The sequence below is a fragment of the Rhopilema esculentum genome, chromosome 12, assembly GCF_057945365.1.
Source record: "Rhopilema esculentum isolate cy_ngs chromosome 12, ASM5794536v1, whole genome shotgun sequence".
NCBI classification, from domain to species: Eukaryota; Metazoa; Cnidaria; class Scyphozoa; order Rhizostomeae; family Rhizostomatidae; genus Rhopilema; species Rhopilema esculentum.
The window spans coordinates 8,384,797-8,408,348 of NC_142826.1; the positions used below are offsets into that span (position 1 = coordinate 8,384,797).

At 38.0% G+C, this 23,552-nt stretch overlaps 1 protein-coding gene across 8 annotated transcripts in view; it reads right to left on the minus strand.

Annotated features, from left to right (window-relative positions):
* The window catches only part of LOC135681348 (uncharacterized), an 87,905-nt gene that overhangs the window by 26,261 nt on the left and 38,092 nt on the right, over positions 1 to 23,552 (minus strand). For all 8 annotated transcript variants that reach the window (XM_089111743.1, XM_089111742.1, XM_089111744.1 and 5 more), the window contains exons 4-5: positions 22,854 to 23,407; positions 551 to 622 (exon numbers count right to left, since the gene is read on the minus strand). In XM_089111743.1, the coding sequence (XP_088967869.1) occupies positions 551 to 622; positions 22,854 to 23,407 (626 nt within the window). The remainder of the gene's footprint in view (positions 1 to 550; positions 623 to 22,853; positions 23,408 to 23,552) is intronic.

Here is a 23,552-nt window from a genome sequence, read left to right on the forward strand (position 1 = left end):
AGAACTTATTTAGCATGGGGATGATTTTTATTGTTCTTGTCACAAAGGGTTAGACAAAGATCATTGTCAGGGGCGACCAAGGGTTTGATATTTTACATACTCTGACCCTTGAAGCAAGAATGGGAAGAGGGCAAACTGACTATTATATATCGTAGAAAGAAAACTATAAGCACGCTTTCAAAGCTTACATGCATTTTTGCCTCGCAATCCCATGTAAGAATAGAATAGGGCGCAAGTCGTGTTTAGTTTATAAATTTCGATTCTGCCTATGCGATAGTTCAGAAGTCTTTGACACTTTCTGGGGCACAAGTTGTTCAAAGCACCCTAGTGTTACTACGGGGAAGTAGGATTTAAAATTATGAACGATAAGTGTTTAGCGACACGAGTCACTGTGAACGAGTAGCAAACACTCGTGTGCAAATACAGTGATTCCACAACTTGATTCCATGAGCGGGTGTCAAGAAAGTCTCGAGACTTACCAAATAATAAACACAAAAGAAAATTCAAGTTTAAGCAAAGGAAAAAATACGACAAAGAAAATTATACTCACGAAATTTTCTCCCATGCATCTTGGAACCGCTCTGTTCGGGTCCGATAATATCTCTAAGTCGAAGATTGCACCCTGAAACAAAAGGCAGCGAATTAATAAGACGGAAAACACTGTTTTGAATGCCATAACTGCAAGGGCATCGAAAACCTCCAAGTGTAGTTACTTGCTAGCCACCCGGTCGAATAAGAAGCTGTTTTACTACGGCCCTGTAGACGCATTAGCAGCAACCTTCGAATGCGGTTAGATTGAAAAGTCCCGTATTGTTTTTGATGAATGTTCGTATGTCAAGTCACACACAATGCCATGCATCAACATTCTGCGAGCTTTCTCACAGGTACACGCCCTTTATCGTCTCTTCCCCTTGCGACTTCTGGCGCTTCCTATCTTGTCCAGAACTTCCTGCCAGGCTCTATTCACTCAACAAAGTATTCACTTATGCAATTCAGACTCATTTCTAAGCTATGTCTGATCAAATTAATCAGAACTAGTTTGTCCTTCCTGTTCTATGGATGTGAATTAAAATTTGTCACCAGAGGTACTCTAAGGGTATAAAGGGTTTTCAAACTGCGATTGTTGAATTATCAAAATTCAAAAATAAACGAAAGTCCAATATTGCAAAAATCCCTTCAGAAGTACAAACTTTGTATACAATAGATAATAAAGTTTTTTCGGCGAGCAATAACAGAGCAGATATAAAATTGTGATTAAAAGCTTCAATACTAAATCAGGATATGGTTTTAGCCAAGGGAACTTTTTATCGCTTCCAATAAGAATACACGTTTTTTCATAAGGAACCACTTTATAAGGAACCTACATGTAGAAGGCAGAAATATTTAAAGAACTTATACTACTAAAAATGAAATCCTCAAGGAACTTTTCGATTTGAAAATTTTTTATAACTGCAAGCATCAAGAACTAAAAAGCCGGTTCCATTCATTTGCAGCCAATGTTCGCATAGATTGTTCATATGTCAAGTGCTTCATTTAGCAGTTTTCGCATATGCTGTCTCGCCCCTTGAAGTCAAAACAACGAAAGTGACAATTTTCACTAACATAGCCTTCTTTGTGTTTTTGCTCCTGAGTTCTAGCCACAAGTAAAATCCAAATTTAAAATTTTGTTTTTCCTGTTTCTGTACTATTTTTATGGCACTGAGGTCTACGAATAAGGAACTTTGGAACTATGCCTACATTCAGGTACCAGACAAATTAGGAGATCGAAAGTTGTGGCTAACACCAAGTCGTTTTACGTTTTCATTACTTTTGTTTTTGAACACAGAAAAAAATTCAATTAATTTAGAAGTTATGCATGATGAACCAAAAACTGTGCTCTCCTGAAAAATGCTGAAACTGAAAGTTACTACTGTTTAGTTTTAAGAAAAGTTGATATATGCAGGGATTTTAGAAACATAGACGAGCATAAAGTCAATACAAGTTTCAAGAAAAAAAAATGAACATAAAATTAGATAACAGTTTAAGCTCTTCGTCAAGAAATAAACATTTGGCGATGGAGTTCCAAAAAATTATAAAACCACACCGTTCACATGAAGGATCTTTTTGGAAAAACTAACTCAATATACACTCTCTCAAACTCAATCGCGAAAATTTTTTTTGCTATAGACCAAAATCAATTTTGTGCAATGCAATTTTCATAACTATTTTGGGAACAAATTTCATCATCATCATCAAAGTTGACACTGGATGATCCGGGCATTCTTCTATTTTTCCAAGTTTTCTGCAGATACAAGTGGATATTTTATGCTCCCAGTCTTAAGTTCCCCTATTGAAAGTTTGTTTCTCTCGCAAAAGTGGACAGCAGTTTTCTTTAGCAGTTCTCTGTAAGAACTTTCTCTCTGGTTACATCTTACCCATCATCTGCCAGTACTAGAGTAAATTTACTGTCCCCCTTCCATATTAACCAACTATTTCCCGTGGTAGAAAATCGCTGAGCTCGTTACACAGAGATGTGCAAATTTAGCAAAATATATTAAATCGTTGCCTTTTGTATCAAGGTCTATAGCAGGTTTCACCTTGCATAAGGGCACACGAGGATTCGTGATCTAAATAAGAGGTTAAACTTTGAACAAAACTCTAATTTCGTTTGATTTTCCGGATATCTTCTGAGTAACAGTGAACTCTCGGATTGTATGGCGGCAGAACAAAAAATATATATTATTGTTCTTATGAATAGAAAAGTTTATTTATAGGTTTCTCTTCCATTCCTGTTTATTTACAACAACCCTGCTGTGTTCTTCAAAAGTCAGTATATAATTCTACATACCATCTTGTGCTGGGTTATTCTGTTTTTCGAAAAATAAAATTTATATCGCTAAACATTTCACCCAATTTTTGTTTAGTGAAGTGGAGCGAAGTTTAGCGAGGGTGGCAAAACGTGACGAAATGTTTCACTAAACCATGTTCCATGCACAAGCAGTGGATAAAAATAAGAATGGAGTGACGGGGAAAGAAAAGACTTTTTAGCACATAAACAAAAAAGTTGACTGTTGAAGAAGACACAGTGGCGTACAACGAGATATGCAGATGTCTCATAAAGGCTTTTTAGGTCACGTAGAGACAAGAAAATCAACGAAAACAGACGAAAACCTTTGGATTTTCACAGCTAGAGCGCCTGCGCAATCACAACAAATGTTTAATCGGTGGCAAAACGACTAAACATTTGCTAAACAACATTAAACAACGCTAAACATTTTTGATCAGGATCAAACTTTGCTCTACAACACTCAACACGACTAAACAACACTAAACAGGGTGGCAAAAAGACTAAACTTTTCACTAAACTTTTGGCTAAACAAAAGTTGAGTGAAATGTTTAGTCGTTTTGCCAGGGCTTAAAGTTCAATTTGCATTTACCATGACCTTAAAAAAAATTACTTTTGAAGCAAATACTTTTCCAAAGATTGCAGCCTTACAGGGGAAGCCAAGTGGTAGAAACGATATCATTATTCTGTAAAACCAAGCACTTAGATAGGCGTTTCCGTATGGCTTAAATCTCTTCTTTCTCAATTTCACAATTTCCTGGGAGTTCCTGTTTGCAAAAAATTTTTAAATTGACGTAGCAATCTTTTACGAATAAAATAAGGTGATCAGTATAAGAAAATGCCTGTAGCGCCTTTGGATAGCGACCCTCAAGATAGGGCGTGCATGGACATTTCCTCTTTAACTGGATTTTTCTTGTTTTAGATATACCGAATCATCAGGTCATTTTGTTCTAAACCTTAATTAAATCTAAATATTTATCATGACTCAATGAATTCCACAGGCAAACTATGTACCAGTTTGCGGAAATTGGGGCATTTTACGTCACAGCGATCTGAACTAAGAGGTAACAACACACTGTTTTCTAAGAATAATATAGTTTAAAATAATACTGAGGCTCAAATCCGCTAAAATTTAAGAATAAATCAAAATACTAGCCAGGCTGATATATTTTGAAGAGTAGTTATTTAAGAGTTTTTAGCGAGGTAATTGGAAATAAGCAATGAGCCGTGCCTAGAATGTTGAAAAATGTGGTTATTGTAGGTAAAACAGTAGAAGCTATGCCAGAGACCAGATCGAATATCGACAATGTGTGACACAGGCTGGCAACGCAGGCAACATCGTATTTTGGCCAATAAAGATCCATCTCTCTATTCTATTTCGCGCAGTGGTCCCGTACCCCTCCCAACTTCCCTAAAAAGTATCTGTTTGCTGCCCCTGTTTTCTGCCTACATGTGCCCCTCCAGACTTTCCTATGTCCTGCTATTTGAAAAGTATGTGTTTTCTGCTATTTGAAGTGCCCCTTCAACCAGGGGCGCCTACCCTGGAGGGGCTGCAGGGGCAGCTGCCTCTCCTGCCCTCTTCCAGGAGGGGCAAAGGGGACAAGCAGTGCCCTTAAATATGTTGTGTTTATTGTTTTTTTCTTTTTCATTCTCAATGATTCTGCAATCATAGAGAATTGAGACTAAGCAGACCATCAAAGTTTTAGAACTAGCCCAATTATAATTGCCATGAATCCTATAAAACCAAACATTTCGAATAATGATAAGGCCATTTAATACCCAATCTCAATTTCTTTTTATACCACTCGCCCTTACAAGTACATGATTATGGTAGTGAAAAAATTCTACTTTTTGCCCTTAGCAACAACACTGCCCCTCCTGCCTTAATCTTGTGCAGGCGCCCCTGCCTTCAACCATTTTTAAAATGCTTTCTACGTCTGAATTGTTTTCTTTCGCGATTCTCTAGAAGAAGTATTGTCGAGAAAATGCAAAACAAAACCATATTCTTCGTCTGTCGAAAGTCTTCCGTGGTTTTTGCATCTTTTTTCTAGAGTTTCATTTCCTGACCACCATCTCTTTGACCTTGATATAATGAATCTGCACCTGAGGTTGATCTTAGTTTCGTGAAAACCAAAATTCAGTTTCTTCTCGCTCTATAGCAGTCACTAGTACAGTGCTGAGTATCCTATGCGCATTTTCTGGAAGCTACCTCATTATAGACCACTCGTTTTGGTCTCCTTTGATATAGCCCCTTTTTAGGAGCATGATGATCCCCCATCAGTGAAAACTATGTAGTTTAAAAGAGGAAAGCATGGCTCTTTTTATCAAGATGCCATTCCTTTAAAAACCTTTCTTGCTGGAAAATATCTTGCACCAGCCCTGCCATCCCTGCCCCATATCTTCATCGAACTTCTCATAAGAGTTGCCTTTCTGTGAAGTCGATATTTTAAATGATAAATCCTTGAAGACATTTCCAACTATGCCTTAAATGACACTTTCATGGTCTAGGATTCAATGTCCGAGCTTTAGGAAAGATAGTTGTAGAAACAAGTGGCAGAGAGTCTGTGAATTTCAAATCAGGTAGGCATAATCGATTCGCTGTAAATTGCTGACTCTAAGGATCTCCGTACACACAGAGTGAAGGCAGACCCGATTGCAGATGCATGAAATCTGCACGACAGCCAATCAGATTGGCAGGAATTCTCATCAAAACCAATCCAGTGAAGAATTTTGGCCATTGGGTACCGTACAGTGTCTGTTTAATTTGACTTAACTCCTGAATTTGAAAATATTACTGCAAATGTTCTAGGGCACTCTTACAGTGCGCAAAAATGCCAAAAATCAACCAATTAATCACGAGTCAAGCCTCTTTTTATTCGGTTTTAGCCCCTTCCACTTTTTACCCCCCCCCCCCCCCTCTAATTTTCTCACAGTAGCAAATAATGACATCAAAATGTCATCCTGAAATGTTTGTTGAACATTAGGTTTAGCATCTGTTACGCTAATGGACGAAATGAACCGAGTATCAGCAGACATCCAGATTCTTGCGACTTTGACAGTGAGAATTTTTTCTTATACAACCCGAAGTGTAGTGTTCAGATTATAAATTATTTATGATGTCTAGTTCCCTCATATTTCCCGTAGCAATTCTCATACTTTTGGAAACCACCAACAACCCATCTGTTGAACACGCAATAAATTTGTGCCTAATGGCATGTCTGTATTGAAGCTCAACTTTATATTTCATAGGACAGTCCTATCGAAACCGGGATGGGCTGGGGGGGGGTCTGGAGCCCCCAAATAATTGCCATGCTATGATATATTTCCTTTACTACAGTGTACTAAGTAAGAAGGAATGCAATTGGCAGCTCCAAGTGGAGGTCTGGGGAGGACGTGTCTTCCCCAATGTTGCCCAAGGTCGATTTTCAAATTTGTATAAATCGGATGAGAAAATATGAGGGAGGCGGGGGGGGGGGGGATGACAGGTAATTAGATTTTTTGCTGTGTCAAGAAGCGCTGCTGTAACGGGGTTGACATGTGGTATCCTACATTTTCTCACATTTAAAAGCGTGATTTGATTTTTTAGAAAGGGAATAGTCACAAAAAACCATCCCCATTTTTGGAGACTAGTAAAACGAAATCGATTCATTCAAAGTGGATACTATCCGTTGCGACCTGTATGGCCGACCAATGAAAGCTCCTTGACACAAGCAAATGCAAGGCTCCGATAGAAGTGGCAAGGAAAAATAAGCCCCGGCAAGAAACTGTACTTTTGTAGCTCGTTAGTCCTTATTTCTTTATCGATTAAAGTTAGAAAATTTGATGAGATTAGTCTTTTAAGTCACGATTAAGATTGGCAGTTTTTCTCGCGGTTGACATTAGGCTTGAAATCGCGACTAAGGTTAGCAGTTTTTAATGCTGTGGTTGGAATCGCCACTAAGGTTAACAGTTTTTCTCTGACACATGTCCAGTGCCAAATGTCTTTCATAGTTTCTAGCAAAGAAACAGAACCTGTTTTCAGAGAGAACTTCCCTAGATAAGAAGTAATCTTTACAGTAAAATCCTTCTAAGTCAAGAGCCTGGCAAACAAAGGGAGAGTATTTCTACTAAACAAATCAATTATAATCATCTATTTACTTCTAATTTATTGTACTTCGTATAACTGTAATCTATATGAGAACTTCAAGTACATCTGCGTGAACATATTGTCTCGCGTTTTTAGTCTTACACAATGTTACATTTGAAACCAGTTTAACTTCAGTTACCTTCTACTTTGTATCATGTGCTTTGAAATGCATTGATTTAAACCGACAAAGAATGTTTTAAAAACAAAATCTGCAAATATTATTTTTCGTACGTAAAAGAGTTACACTGTCTGCCAACAATTTGATGTGAATTTAGTAATCCCACATTTAAAGATGTAACAATGTTTTTCAGGGCCTTTGTGAATGGATTCAAACATTTCCTACATCTTACCAAAATAACACCACGGGCAAATTTTCGTCGAAGTGAAAAACCATTAGAACTTAGCGGCAGATTATAGTGAATACATGTTAGACTCAGGGATAGCGCACCAGTCCTAATGTGGGAGGGCTGAAAATTGCATGATCGAAGTTTTTTAGGCCACTCCCTTTAGAATGCTGGAAAACGTCCCTTTTAGAAATGCTTGCTTATTTCTACTGAAGTTTTAAGTTCTGAGCAGATTTCAATAGCTATAAAAATAGATAAAATTAGCTTGGAGATAATAAAACATAAAGAAAAAACCTAGAAAATGAACAAAAAGGATTCCCAGTCTTGAAAAACTGCTGCTACTTAAGAGTAAACTATCCAATGTTGCGTTTGAGCATAGTTAGAGTAAACTTTCAATAAAGGTTTCTAACCTACTATCGAAAGTTTTTATGCGTTGGCTGCGAAAGGTATTAGGTACCAGTATATTTATATAAACGTTATTTGTATAAAGTCATTTTCTCTCGATTTTTTTTTTACTATAGAATATTTGTTAAATAGAGGTGCATCAAAGTGCCTCAAGCGATCTAATCTCGGTTTATTTCTGAAAATCTGTGTTTGTAAGAATCTACAAAGAGAATCATGGGATACAAAAATTACCAACAGCAACATGATTTATTTAGCTAAGTCTCCACGACAAGTATTCACCAAAAACCGGTGTCTCTTTTCATTTATGGTAAACCACATCCACATATCAGTGTAGATTCAATAGGAGACAAAGATGGGAAACTGAGTTTTCTCCGCAGTACTTTAGATAACTCTGGTCCGGTCTTAAGAAAATGAGGTTTTCTCTAACTGAGGATTTGGTTGGAAAAGGCCGGAAAATACAAAAATAAGATACTAAAAAATATTGGGGCTCTTTATCCCTCTTAAGTTGACTGCGCCCGTTGGGAAGATTAAAAGTGATGTGACCAATTAATATGTTATATCGATTTTATCGTGATAGTATACCATCAATGCTTGGAAGCCTGGACATTAATATACTGTTGAGTATTACTACTCGTACCCGTGCGGCCCGAACACGAAAATATGATTACACTTGATTCTAAAAACACCAATTTCCGATCCAGTTTGTAATGTATGTAGCGAACAATTAGGATCAATTAATCACAATTTAATTCATAAATGTTGGCTTTTAGTAAGATTAAGTGCTAATGAAGGGTCTGCATTAACAATGAATGAGAAAACTTTTCCTACATAAAGAAGATCCCCAGTGTTGATGTTTGGAAGGTGGAACACGTGGAACTGGGTCTGAGGGCTGGTACGTAGTAAATATATATCGTCCACGCCCTCGTCTCACCCAGTGGCGAAGCTAGCCAAAAATTGTTGGTCCTGCTATATGGACAGGGCCACGCCCTTATTCAATAGGAAAAGCCCATAGACAAAAATTCCTTTTTGCAGATGAATTTTTTCTTAAATTCAGTAAAAAGCAAATTTTAAATCGATGTCTATCTTTTGAAAAATAAACCCATACTTAAAGACGACCTTTAGGGTGCTTACTTTTCAAACAAATCTATGTTAAATTGTAGTAAGCCTCTACAGCTGAAGTAAAAGTTCAAATTGGTGATAACTAAATTTGACGATAAAAGGGGGTAGGGGTGGCATTTGAAGTTGCATATCATATATTTGTGGTATTCCAGATTTTGGTCTTATAAACCTGACCATCTAGATACTCTATTAAAATAATTTTAATAAACAACAGAGTTTAAAGTCTGTAGTGGCAAGTTCACATATTCTGCAGAACAATTATTCTGCAGCTGATAAAGAGAGGTACAATTGAATAATGTGTCGCATTATCAATGAAAACAACTTTATTAGCCAAACCATTAGACGAGAAAACAAATCAGGTAGAAAAATGCAAATTCCGCTGAAATTGGTTTATTCTCCAACTCCAAACTTTCAATCACACAACAGTAAATTCAATTATGCTTTCATCGTCCTTGTCCAAGTCTAAGAAAATCTTATTTAGGCCACCATGATATACCGTGCCTCAAACGATCGTACGAAGGCCGAAATCAGAGTGCCTCATACAGCCAATTCTTGTTGTTTACATTTCTTTCTTGCGAACTTTGGACTCTTTCTTGTTACAAATAACATTTATGCAGCTCAACTGAGGCATGTTTTGCTGTCAATAATAATATCATTGGTATTGCCAAAGCAAGCAGAAAATCCGCATTCACATCGCCTCGCCATAATACTTGAACTGGCCTCCTTGCTAGTATCTCATAGCAAAACGAGAATGCACAGGGCAATTCTTGCAGTCCTGCTCTCAGAAATAGCAGGACCAAAGGTTTTCAAAACAATGCTCTTTGACCTACGTAGGTGAACCCTCGACCAATCAAATCACAACTGCTTACGAAATGTTATGATGATCATTTCGACGAGGTCCTGCTCCCGAGATTGAGCAGGACTGCTCTTTGTTCTAGACTATTGTGAAGCAGGACTAAATTCACAAAAGCCCATTGTGAAGCAGGACCAAACATAGGGTATCATAGTTATGAGCAGGACCAAAATACAGGGTTGCCGTAGGAGAGAACAGGACCTTGAGATTAGCACGGGATGCCTGTATCAGCTGGCGGAACTGGGGACTGTTTATCAAATAGAATTTGAAACTTCCTTTTTGCAAGGAAGAAATTGTTTATTGTTTACAGTAAATCTTATCTTTGGAAATTCTTGGTCCTGCTCAGCAGGACCAGCAGGACCTTTGGCTTCGCCACTGGTCTCACCCTGACCTACGCCCTTGTCCACACCCTCGCCTTGCGCTCGTCAAAATCATCATCCCTATTATTGTTCGCGTCTACACCCAAACCCTCGTACTCGAAATAACTAATTGACAATAAATATTGTAAACAAAAAGTTACGCTCTGCTTCTATTTGGGGTCATCCACCGTCTGCAGGTTCAGTTGAAAGATGCTTGCGATTCGAGATCCAAATTTGGGATTCGAGAAAATTTTTTGAAAACTGGATATTTACAGGGGTTTTGCAAACAATTCTCCTTGAATTGAAGGTTGCTGAAACAGTTTAGTTTTACCCCGGGGTAGGGGTACTCTCATTAAAGCCTAACAGGGGGGTTCAGTCAATTTTTGAGGGTCTTACCAAAAGGCTAACAAGTGGCCCAGTTACGATAAGTATAGCCTAGCTAATGTGCTGGCTTTTGTCTTGAAAGTTCAGACAGAACTTTGTTACGCTTTCTTTTCAGTAGAATACTATAAATTTTTTCCAGCCTCAATATTCTTAAGAAACTTTCGCTTTCGGCCTGAATTTAAAATATTCTACCTATTTTAAATCTGATATTGTTTCAAGGTAACATCGCCTGCTGTCGAATAGCAATTACGATTTTTTGAAAAGACAAGATATGTCAGTCATACAATACTGTGCTATGAACATAGCAAAACTGGCAACTGCTCACAAATAAAACAAATTATTCAAGCCGAGGCTGCGCAATATTTTTGGAATATTTTTAAACATTGGATGATCCTGAGTCTGAATATTCTTATGAACAATATTCGTATAAAAAGAGTGTAGTATTCACAATTGAAAAACACCTCAGGCAGGGGATTTTCTCAAGCAATCTGAATATCAGCCTATCCGAAATTTTTTTTACCAAATCTGACCAAAAAGACCACGTAAATTCCAAATCCGAGATATACCTTTTGAAATTTTGAACGGAAGTTGCAGATTTTGATGACGTCATTAAGCAACAAAAACCGACACATTTAACAGTTAAACAGCTTTCTAACCTCTGCATTGAAAAAATTGTTAATGTTGCAAAGGTTTATATTGGTTCAAAAGAGAAAAGATTTGGAAGATTCTTGGAGAAAGAAAAATAATTTTTAATTATCAAAAAAATTAAATAGCAATTCTGCGAAAAATTCCAAATTTTTCCAAAACCTCCCTCGTTATTCATTTTTTGACACAATATTGATTGCATGATTTTTATTGAAATTTTCTTGCAAAATCTTAAAGAATTGAACGTTTAAAGTTCTGGACAGGGATATAGATAATATGGTTGCCTCACGCCAGTAGTGCAAGTGGAAATTGTGCTATACTGGAAATTGCTGGGGTAGCCAATTTGGTCGTCTGCATATAACCCTCAGTCAAAACAGTTTGCCTAGCGAGGATCATGTTGGGCTTTTACTATACACTGAAATATGTCTGATAACACAAAAGTCAGCTTAATGCTAGTAAGATCTTGCTACAAGTATCTTCAAGGTTCCGCAAATAATTGACTGGACTAACTGGGGGACTGGGTTTTACAAAAGCCAGAATTATGTAACACGCACTTAAAGATTAGAGCAACTATAACGAAAAAACTAGTAATTGGAGAGATTAAAAAACAGCAAAGAAAAGAAAAATGTGTATTCTAGCTTTAACTGTTTTCGATCACAAACATGCATAGCTTACAAGAAAAGAGGGACAAAGACGAATTACAGACGAATCAAAAGATCTTGCAACAAAGTGGGGGAAAAGATTTTTTAAAAAAGTGGGGGACCAGGACGGCTCGTAATTTACACCTGAATAACTGCTGACTAATTATTTTGGGGCACGATTATTGCTGATTTAGTACGAAAAAGCCGTGATCTTCCACAAAGCCAAGACAATTTGGAAGTACAGTCAATAGCCTTAGGGAAACTCAATGATTACAGAAGAAGTTCGAGAATCAAGCCCAAAATCCCGCCGTAATTTTACTGTTTTCTGAAGAAAGTTCTCAGGCACAATGTAGTATTGGCCGGAGGAGAGATGGGTGCTTTTCTGAATTCTGCTAACTCCTCTGGTCTTAAAGATTGAGTCAGCAGCTGGCAGCAGCGTAACGGCCCTAATTTGTGTTCATTCAACAAAAATAAACACGTCATTGAATCCTCATCTCATTGGAAATACTGCATAAACGCCCTCTTCTTTTAATGAGCTTGCTCAAAGCTGTCATGTTTGTATTACAAAGAAAACGGATTTGAGCAAATCTTAATCAAGTATTCTACATCTTGATAAATAAACGATTCAAATCAAAATTATTTGAATTAGTATTACGCAGGATAATATGACATGATTCTTATCTCATTTGAGTTAATGGAATGAGAGCCTTTACAACATCTCTTGTTGCACAATGACGGGCATTCCCCTGCCTAATGCGCCAGAACGTTATAACCTACGGTGCCTGGCGCGAGCATTGAACCCAGTACTGGTCTTGGAGATCATTCGCTCCCTTTATAATTTTCTCTCGCCCCTTCCCCATTTCCCATTGCTAAATGTCGGTGAAACTTGGGATTCGAGAAAAATGCTTAAAAACTGGATATTTAATGGGTTTTGCAAACCAATCTCCTTGTCAGAATAAAATGAAGGTTGCTGAGACAGTTCAATATACAACACCGGAGGGGAGAGGGTGCACTCCTATTAAAGCCTGACAGGGGGGTTAAGTCAATTTGAGGGTCTTACCAAATAGCTACAAAATGGCCCAGATTCGATAACACTACCACTTGGGGGTATTTCAAGTAGTTGCTTCTCTTTTAATCAGCTGCTTATTTTACTCTGCGATTTAGTTTAAAAAATTAACAAGATCTCATCTTTCCCGAATCAACAACATTTGTCAAAAATTTGTCATAGTAGGACCAGGCGAGCACAAAGAAATGGATGCTGCCAAGGGCATAATTTCGGTTCTTATGCTCCCATTTGAGGGTAATTGCCAAAAAAGACTACGATTTGAGAGTTATTTTTAACACTTTAGCTTTGGCCCTCTTTGACCCTGACTGGACCCCTATTAGGCCATAATAGGAGTACCCTCCGGGTTTTCTACGTACAAGCATTAACGCTCTTTCAAAAAATAAGAATAGAATCTCTTGACAAAACTATATTAATTCAACATCTGTATAAAGCCTGATCGAATCGAATAAACAGTCGTAGCGATAGAGTAGGACGGTGATCTACTTTCTGCGAATCGAATTTTTTCGCTGCGAAATTTGAGAAAATAACACCACGCATGCTCACATTGGAAAAATTTGATTCGCTCATAAGAATTCGCCTAGTGGAAATCAGCCTTAATGGAATGTTTTGAATTTTACACCCCCTACCCGAAAACCACAATATAGTGGCTGATTACATTGATCTTTTGCAATTAGTGGCTGATTACATTGATTTTTAAGGGGCTGATTACATGGTGCTGGCTGGCCCGGTTAAACGAAAATGAACATTTTTGGTGGGATCCCAGTATCAACAGAATGCTTTGTGTTTAGCAAACTTTCGGTTATATGGAGAACGGGCTAACCCGGTTAGGCGGGATCCCCCATTCTGCCTACCGGCCTAGCCCGGCAAAGCGGGCTGCAATTCAATGTTTTTGCCCATGTACTCGATTCAAGCCTGGCCAGCCCGGCAAATCGGGCTGCGAATTTGAACAACGGTTTCTTGGCGGGTGTTGCAGCCAGGTTTAAAATCAATTTACCCCCTAATTTACCCCTTTTTTACCGCTAATTTTCAGGCTGGGCTGGCGTTTACCATAAAATCGTTAGAATTTCGCAGCCCGGATGAGCGGGCCAGCCCTGACAACCGGGCCAGCCCGCTCAATGTAATAAGCCCCTAACAGTGTCATCTTAACATAACAATATCTCATTTTTCCGTTCTATTAGGACAGTATACTTTGAAATTAATAAACACAGTACACTTATGCTAGTATAAGGATGAAAAGACGATCTAAAACTAGCACCAATGTGTTCTTGTGGCTCGCTATTGAACCAGAAAAATATCTTATTTCCAATCCAACAAACAAAAGACTTTGAAGCAAGTAATTAGATTTTGACAGCAACTTAACCTTAAATTCAGAGGATTGCCATTTGACCTCCACACATCCAGACTTTACAGGTTGAGTTTACTCTGGCTGGTGAGTTTACAAATTTCTGAAGAATTGATGTCTTTTCTCCAAAAGCTGGTTTTAAACTTGGAAGTTTTTAATCAATATTGACGCCTAGTTATTTAACCTTATTCATCTAAGGTACTGTTTTCTGATACATCATTGGAAAGAGTTTTGAATACATCACTGCCCATCCCATGTAGAGCAAAGTAGAGACGCAATCAAAATCTATTCAAATAAATCTTGAATTTGCATAATCTGGAGCATTACAAAATAGTTATCCATTTGAAAAAAGTAGAATTTTGTCCAAAATTTGTGGGGTTAAGGCCAAAAAGCAGAGGCAATTTTCTTATGAGATCACCGGGGTCTGACCTTGTGCCTAAATGTATGAAACAAAGCACTCTATCATCACTAGGCCATTCAATAAAAACGTCAATTTATCTAAAGCTTGGGTTGAAGCAAACATACTACCTTTAAAATAATTTTGATGAAGAAATCATGTTAACTAATAACCTATTATCTTTGTTTCGTTCAAATTGTATCGAGAAAAAACGGATAAATATTGCAATAAATGATCCAACTTTACGGGCCTAAGCACCGACATTTAAAAAAGGCTCTTCTTTCGAGCAAGGAAAATATGGAGAATAAAATGTATCACGTAAGAAGCACTATTGATAACAAGTAAGTCTTAACCTAATAGACTATTATGGTACCAGGCAACACCAACATTTCTAAACCATGGCCCTGCCCAACACCCGTCATTATTTTATGGCCTCTGTAGGCTTCTGTAAGCTTTACTCCAACGTATTCAAAATGTATATATTCAGAAATTTTGTACATATGTCCCTTATTTTGACGTTGCTTCCAGAATTTTTTCCGTCAGTACTGGACAGATTTGATGGGAGCTTGAAAAAAATTCGAAATACTAAAGGTGTATATATTGATAAGGACTAAATGGTTCTCAAATTGTTAGGTGGGAGACCATCATCATCAAGCAAATTCACTCCAATGTATTGTTATGATAACCAAAGCCAAAACTCAGCAGACACTTCTCTAGATGTGTTTTGAACATAAAACAAAAAATTATAACTTTGATCCATAACATCATAACAAACAAGCTCAAAATCTTGTTTAATTTTCAAGTATCATAACAAATAAATTAAGCTTTTCAGGTTGCGTTATTCCAGGGAAAAAGGGATTATCTTCTGCAAAGGTAAAAATATGAAAGGTTCCTTAAAATTGCTGAGCCAATACTCTAAGGTCCTTAATAGAAGGGGAGTCTTGATAGTTGGGGGGTCAGAAATTTTCAAAAAATAATTAAGCGGGGGGTCCTAGTAAGTGGGGGGGGGGTCGGAAATGTGAAAAATTTGAAAAATCACAGGATGATTCTTTCTTGGGGTCAAAGAAGATTTTCTTCTGAATACAATCGATAGGAAAATGACAATTATCACCATGTAATATTGTATTGTTGTATTACTAAAATGAGCAGGCTAATTATCATTGTGTACATCAGTCAGGCCTACGTAAATTTTTTTAGGATATCACTACTTCTCTATGTTAAAACTTTTATACAATTCAACCTCTTCATTTAAGAGAAACTTTACAGAAATTTCACACCTGCAAGATCAAAGGACAAATGAAATAAGGGATATGAATGACTGCATATAAAATCAATAAACGGGGGGGGGGGTCCAAATAAGCTCCGGTGGGTCAGAAAAAAATCAAAAAATTAATAAGCGTCCCCCCTTCTATTAAGGACCTTAGAGTAGATAGGACTTTTTAGCTGCTCAACATTCCCTATATTTAGTTGCTGATAAGGGTTTTTCAAAATGTGAAGGTTTCATGGAGGTGTCCGTTGTTTGGAATTGTCCGATGCTTTAGGTGTCCGATGCTTTGAGGTGTCCGTTGCTTTGGGGGTTTGTTAATGGAACATTCTTAATAAAACTTTTCAAACTGGTTAAGACTCTCTACAGTCCTTCCAAACTTATGTTTGACTTTTTACTTTAATATGCTCTTCAAACTTTACAAGATATGTCACTAAATACAAGCCAAAGTACAATGCTACAAAGACGATGCCACAGAGAGCAAGATACATATCTACCCTGTGCATATACAGGGCGAAATTGTTAAAAGCTACATAATACTTCACCTATCTAACATTACAAAAAAGTAACCGGGACTTTGTGTGCTAAAAAATTCAGGTATGGAAGTAAGTTCGGTTACGTATGAGGAAAAACAAACTATGCCACTGACCAAATCTGTTCGCTAATTAAGCCACTGACCAAATGTATTCAAGTCGATATTTCCACGTACACTCTTTTTTATAAGAACCAGTAAATTTAAGTTCAGGCTGACTGTTCTTAATTTTTTCGAAAATCTGAGGCTGGATTGTTCTTAAATTGTTCTTAAATTAAAAGGGTGACGCAGTGCTATTGCTAGCTTTTTCGCTCTAAGGAGGTGTTCAGGCCTCATTTGCAAACAAAGTGAGTGAGACAGCCTTTATTTGCTGACAAATTTGAATATTCACCGAAAAAGCACCCAAACATCGCTAAAAATCCTCGATTTTGAGAAAAAACGTTGTTCAAAATTGCATTTTGCAGAAGCTCAGCCTCAGCTTGTTCTTAATTTGTTCTAAACTTTCGACCAGTTTTGAGGCTCGTGTTCTTATAATAAAAAAGAGTGTACTTCCTGCCGTGATATCTCTCACAGAATGTAACTGTTGTATTGTGCGATTTGTGGGTTATCTTCCAAAGAAATCTTGGACAAAAGCACGAATTGTATTTCTAACACAAGTAATCGTGTCTCGAAACAACCCGAGAAAGTCATGACAGAATAGGTCTAGTTTAAGATGCTTTGCTTCAAAGCCAGAAATTGGCTTCGGTGATATCAAAGTGTACCACAAGTCTGAGAATAAATATGATTAATCTTAGCTCATGAGTTCAGACTTATGTCGGGTCAGTGACTCCAACCATCTCAAGGCTTCAACTTCAACGTTTGAAAACTTTTCTTACACGTTTTACAATTTGCACCATCGAATCAGTTCTAAACTACATCTAATAATTCCATCAGATTTGAATACATGCTTGTTTGGGAGGCAAGTTCAAATTCTTATTGTTTAGAGGGTACCAGGTACATATGCTGAATCACGCAATCACGCATAAAATAATTGCAAATCATGCCTTCACGGTACTGGAAATTTAATTTCACGGTCACGCCCCCTAGAAGTTCTCTGATTTTTTTAATAACTATCTAATAGTAGTAATTTCTAGTTGGCAGAGCCATCGGCATCGAAATCTCTAAATAATAGAGACATTCACCTGGTCTGGTACCGGAAACCAAGATTTGCTCCTTGTAAAAACGAAAGCACTTCATTTGGAAATTCGCTTGCAGCACTCATTTTCACGCAATCACGACATGAGTAATGCTGATTCACAGGTCACGCGCCAATGTCTATTCACGCATTCACGCAGAATAAAAAATTTATTTCACGAATTCACGAAAATACGCTGATAACGCAACCACGCCAAAATACCTGGTACCCCCTGTTTAGGGCTATTATTTTATCTATTTGACTGAACCAATAAGAAACAGGAAAACACTACGGCTGCATGGCCACTGACCGAAGGAAGGTCCACGAAAAACGATAGAAGCTCCTATGACACACCCAAGTCACACCAACTTTTAATATTTTGTGAGGAAGGTTTGCCTTCTGGGATGTTTTTGTCTGGAGGAAGGTTAACAACCTTTCTGGACTCTGCATATAGGCACGCGCATTAGGGCAAGGGCGAAATTTACATTTCATGGCTCTGCACGGTATCTAATCAATTCTATCTTATATCATAGTTGCATCATACAGAGGTTTCTCTAAATTGTGTTCGCCTTGTGATTGGAGACTGGCTTATTCCCATAAGATCCACGAATGTTCCTCTCCCTAATACCAATAATGCTAAACTTCGATCTATGAAAGGTACTTTCTTTTTTGCCAACTTTTTTCCTTAGTACTAGTTCATTTCCGTCTTGTACAGGGACACAACTGTGTTTAGAAGATCAAAGCATATTTCCTAATTTTAAAACTGGAGGCATTTCGGGTAAAATGAGCACAAAAGCCCGACGAATTTAACTGAAAACAAACGTCCCGCTGCCTCAATTCATTCGTACCTAATCGGTACACCTTTTCTACGGCCTTTTTGACTTCAACCATGTAAAGTCGGTGCGTTCGGGCGTGACTCGATTGTAGTCCATTGTAAGACCAAAGATAAACTCCACAAAATGCCGTTCTCATCAAACATCTATCTCGAAAAGAGTTGGAAAAAGGAATGGATTAGCAAGACATAGACAAGTGACCCCACCCATTGAGTCGCTTAACTATATTTGCTTGTCTTTTAAAGAATGTGCTAACAAATAGATTTAGCACTTAACTAATACGCTCTTCACGCAAGAAAAGAAGAGACTTGGAACTCTACGTAAAAATCGCAACCTTTGATTGGGTGATTTGCTATTGACAAATACACAGCCATACAGCATAGAATCACGGATCAAGATAGAGTCTTGTCTTATAGACCTTTTGTTTCTAATGGCACTCCCTGCATTAATGGAGGTTAAACAAACCTGTCAGGAAGGGTTTCGAGAGGGGGAAAGCAGACATTGGGACAACAGGATCCGCCGTGACCCAAGAACTATTACGTATCTGGATCCGCCGTGACACAGAGAAATATGTAGCTATCTATCTCAAACTTTAACTAGAAACAACCCTGTTCATAATTTCTATCTCCTTGATTCACAAACATATCGACTAATGAAAAGAGATCTAGGAAGTTGTACTTTGCTGAGATTTTTACGCTGATGAGTCACTAAACATTTTTCGTTAGACAATCTTGGCTGTTTGTGCACTCTCTGTGCAACTACCTTGAAATGCTTTATATAGTGCAATTGTTTAAACACAATCATTGCGATAAGCAGAACCATAGAGAGGATAGGAGTAATCGACGGGCACTATTGTTTGAGAATAAAAGGGGAAAAAGAACTATCCATTGGAACAAACGATTTTGTTATTTTTGGAGATGCACTCGCCCCCCCCCCCCCCCTAAGAACAACAGTAGCTGCGACCCTGCGATAAGTAAAACCTTGGTTGCAACCAACAAAATCTTACCACTTGTAGCAGAACAAGAATCTAATATTTTGGTAGGGATTGGAGAGGGAAGTTTCATATGATTAAATGTCCCACTTATTCTTTAAGCAAAAAGACGGGCACTAGCCATCGAAAACGATATTAGTTTACTGAATTGAAATTTGCGAAAATAGATTGAAAACAAGATTTAACAGTATCCAAACACTTTCAGCATCGATTGGAGAATAAGAAAACAAAATCCACGGGCAATGATAGCGACAAAGATTTTTACGTAATTGATCAAAATCCAGCTTCTTTAATCGCAAATCTGGGGGAATGTTGCTGAATCGACAGACAACAACATGTTTAAGCCATTAATTCCCTATTTGCTACAGCTTTTGCAAACAAAATCATGACCTACAGAGCTAGTAGAAAAATCCAACAAGAACGAGCAAATAGTTGAATTCAATAAGACTCTTTTTTTTTGGAAATAGAAGTAAACAGTTTTATCTTCATTTGTTCACCGCAATATCACCGTGGCAGATTCTCTGATTAGCCGACCCATCATGTCAAAATACTGGGCTACGGTTAATCATCTGGATTCGGGTTTGTCCTGACTGATCATGATAAAGGACAGGCGGCATGGAGCCTATAGGGTCAAGGCTCCAATGCAGTTGGCGTCAGGCAGGGTGAGCAGGTGCTTGTCCCGAAATTGGAAACCAAATGCTGACTTTTATGAGGACTTATTTCATGCTCGTTTTCACGTACAAGAGACTAGTTTAGGTTGAAATTCTCTGTTCTTTAGCATCCTTCGAATATTCTCTTGATTCAAACATTTTCGAATAGGAACAAGTTCTATGGGGGCAACCTCTAGACGACATGGTAGAGAAAAGGGATGCAGCTAGCTTCTTGGAACAATCTTAGGGCGCAGAACCTTTTGTGCTTAGGGGGATGATATGGGCTGGATACGTGAAGAATTCAGGGTACTCCCAAAGAGCCCCAGAGGTCTTTTTAAGCTCGAATGACTTCAGATAAAATGCTATCTAGAATTTACCTCGAGGCCAATGTTCTAGAAAACATAAAGACGGGCAAGCCTGAGGGCTCGAGGTGGAAAGCAGAAGACCATGCAGATATGTGTTTCAGAACGTACGCATTTGTAAGCTAAATGCCAAAGTTTTTATACATCTCCAGATCTGAATACACCTCTGGTCAAAACCATTTTGCTTTGAAAAATTCATACAAAAATATATATATTCACAAAAACAATTTTCCTATATGTAAAGCACTTATGGGGACCAATCCCTTATTGCAAACCCTTAACTCTGTGTAACATACATTCCTGATAATGGCTGCCAACATACTGCCGATTTACCCTCGACTATTAAAGAAAACAGGCACAAAAAGACAGCGGCAGGCTAAAAATAGTATTCTCAGCTATTTATCGTTGTAAAATGTCTGATTTCTGAAGACCAAGGATATCTGTTTGAAGTCAATATATTAATGAGTCCACGTTAATGGTATAAAATAAACATTGAGTCATCAATGTCTCACACGTACAAAAATCACATCACACCCAGCAGACTGCCAGCTGCCCTTGTGGTTGCAATCGTGTTTAATGTACGAATCGATCGAACCATAGGCGAATAAACATCAAGATAAAATTAACTTCCCACTAAATCGCTTCAAGGAGTGTGTATTCCTTTTAAAGAGAGGTAGTAACATCTTACTGAAAAATAACGATTATTTGAATATGAGCTTTGTTAAAACTTGCATAACATGTTTGCCTTTTCTTAATAATGCAATTTATTTCTTTGATTCTTTTGCAGCGTTAATGTACTTTTTTATTGGGTAAACTGACTAATGGTGAGGCAGGACACTCCTTACCGACAGAAATGACAAACATTAAGTTTGTAGAAAAGAGAGTTCGAATGGGTGTGACAGTGAATAACGGTACAGTTTGAGTTGTTTCATGACAAAAAAGCTGCGAGTTTCCTTGAAGAATGATTGAGGATGCGATCATCCAAATAACAGATTAGAATTTTTCCTCAGACACAGCAATGGCAAATCTCAGTTTCTAGGGAATGTGATGATCAATAGTAAAAAGGCGATTTAATAAACAGAAGGCTGTCTTGTATGCTGCATGACCACAAGGAATGCAGTCTATGGATACATCTGCTACCTCGAGCTGTGTTGGCTGGCGAAGGACTTGCCAATATGAATAGATACCATTCTCATGTCCCAATTAAGCATAGCCTATAACTAATTTACTACGTATCAATGTGCAAAAATCCAAAGAACAATCTTGTATTTGCGTTTGCAGTAGGGTCGGTGCACTAATGTAATCCCTTCCCTATGTTTTTGAAGGGTTTCGTTTGAATGCCTTTGTGCTAAGAGGTATGTTAGTGCATTGTCGTCGCAAGCTCTTCAAGAAACCGCATCAATCTAGGCAAGAACATAAGGTACTCCGAGAATCCGAGATGCATACCTTGTCAAACCTATGACAGAAAGGGCAAAGCAGGGGTGAGCAAGGTGCAATGATGCTGGAGAGGCTCTCGGGGTATGGGGTAATCCTTTAGAGTACCAGTCCATCCTTTGGAGAACCAGAAAGTGACAAATTTCCACCTGGGGCCTGCAAAATTTTCTGTCATAATACAGCAGTCTTGAAGTGTTTTCCTTCCTATTTTTACCAACCCTGAGATAATAATTTAGAAACTCCAAGTTAATGTGTGGACGGTCCTTCCAGTTTAAGGGAAGTTATCACATTTTGTTTTTAGTCCTGTTCATCGACAGGATTAAAATTTTCAGCCGTTCCCAATAATTGTTTAAAATTCAGTTTAGGTTTGGCTTGTCCAGCAGACACCGCCAGTCGATGCAATAGAACATGCATACAAAGCATTAATTGTATAAGTACGTATGGTTGATGTGTGACTCATGTCTCTAATAAACCTCCTCTCAAAGGATGGTCATAGAAATTTGATTTACGCTGCTCAGTGATTGTTTACCATAGCAATTTGGAAAGCTTTTAGTGGCATTGACTGTAATTAACAATATTCTCCACGGTCCTATATTCGAACTCGGAGACTTGACTAGGGAACATCCTCAGCAAATAAATTTCTAAACCCACTGTTAATTAACTGCTTATCTCTTGACACAGAATTAATTCGCAAACCAGAAAGCCGCAAGGATGAGCCAGGCAAGTGCGAGAAGTCAGCCAAAATATCGATTTACTGGAAAAAAGCTCTGCTTGGAAAATCTGTGAAATCTTATTACAAAAATTGCAGAAAGACAGATTTCCAATTTTAAAAACTGACCCAAAAAAATTTTAAGAAACTAACACAGTAGGCATTAGGCACGGAATCATCTACAAAGTTTTGTTTTCACGTGGTCTTTAAAAAAGCAGGACCACGATTATAACCGAGTTTTTGTGGCGTTTTAAATTGCCTTTCCTTCATTCTTAATCTGTTTCCCATCCAAATATTTATTTTCTGGCAGGGAGTACAACGCCCCTTCCGAAATCTCTGCACCTGTTATCTCTCTTCTAAATCATTAATAAAATCTCAATAAAGTGTGAATGTACTTACAAAGAAAGGCCTTTTGTCCGAATACCATCCTGCTCGTCCTACATAAACCACTGAATCCTCCTTGATATCCAGAGGATTCAATCTTCTCCTGAAGGCAAAACCCCGGACAATCTGGCACCCATTCATAAACAACCACGCATTCTGATCCCGAACTGCGATCGAAAATATTGTCCATTTTCCATAAAAATTGGGTACGTCAAATTTCACACTGTAAATTTCTAATGGATTTGAATTTCTATAATTTATCTCGATAGTTTGATTTTTTGAGTTTTTCTTTCGAACCTCCAATGTTAGAAAATCTTTATGTTGATCTTTTGAGACGATGCTGAACAGAACACCACCGTTCGCTCTATAAACAAGAGTCGTCACCTTGATACCAAATTCTGTTTGAAAAGGCAAATGCAAGATATCTCTGGCATACCGTCCGATGTAGCTGTTCGGTGTAAATTGAAATGCCGGTCGGCCACGAATACCGAACGGCCCGACCATCGGCGCGACATCTCGTGGAACCGGCGATCCAACGGCAAGCAACAAGTTAACATCAGTTTCCTTTTCTACGGCAGAAACAAAATTGAACACCAATAAAAATATGACTTCTATAAGCATATTGCAGCTTTTCGCTAGTATTTACCCATGCACCTTACCAACAACAACTTCACTAAAATCGAATTTTCTATCCTCGTTGAACATAGATATCCA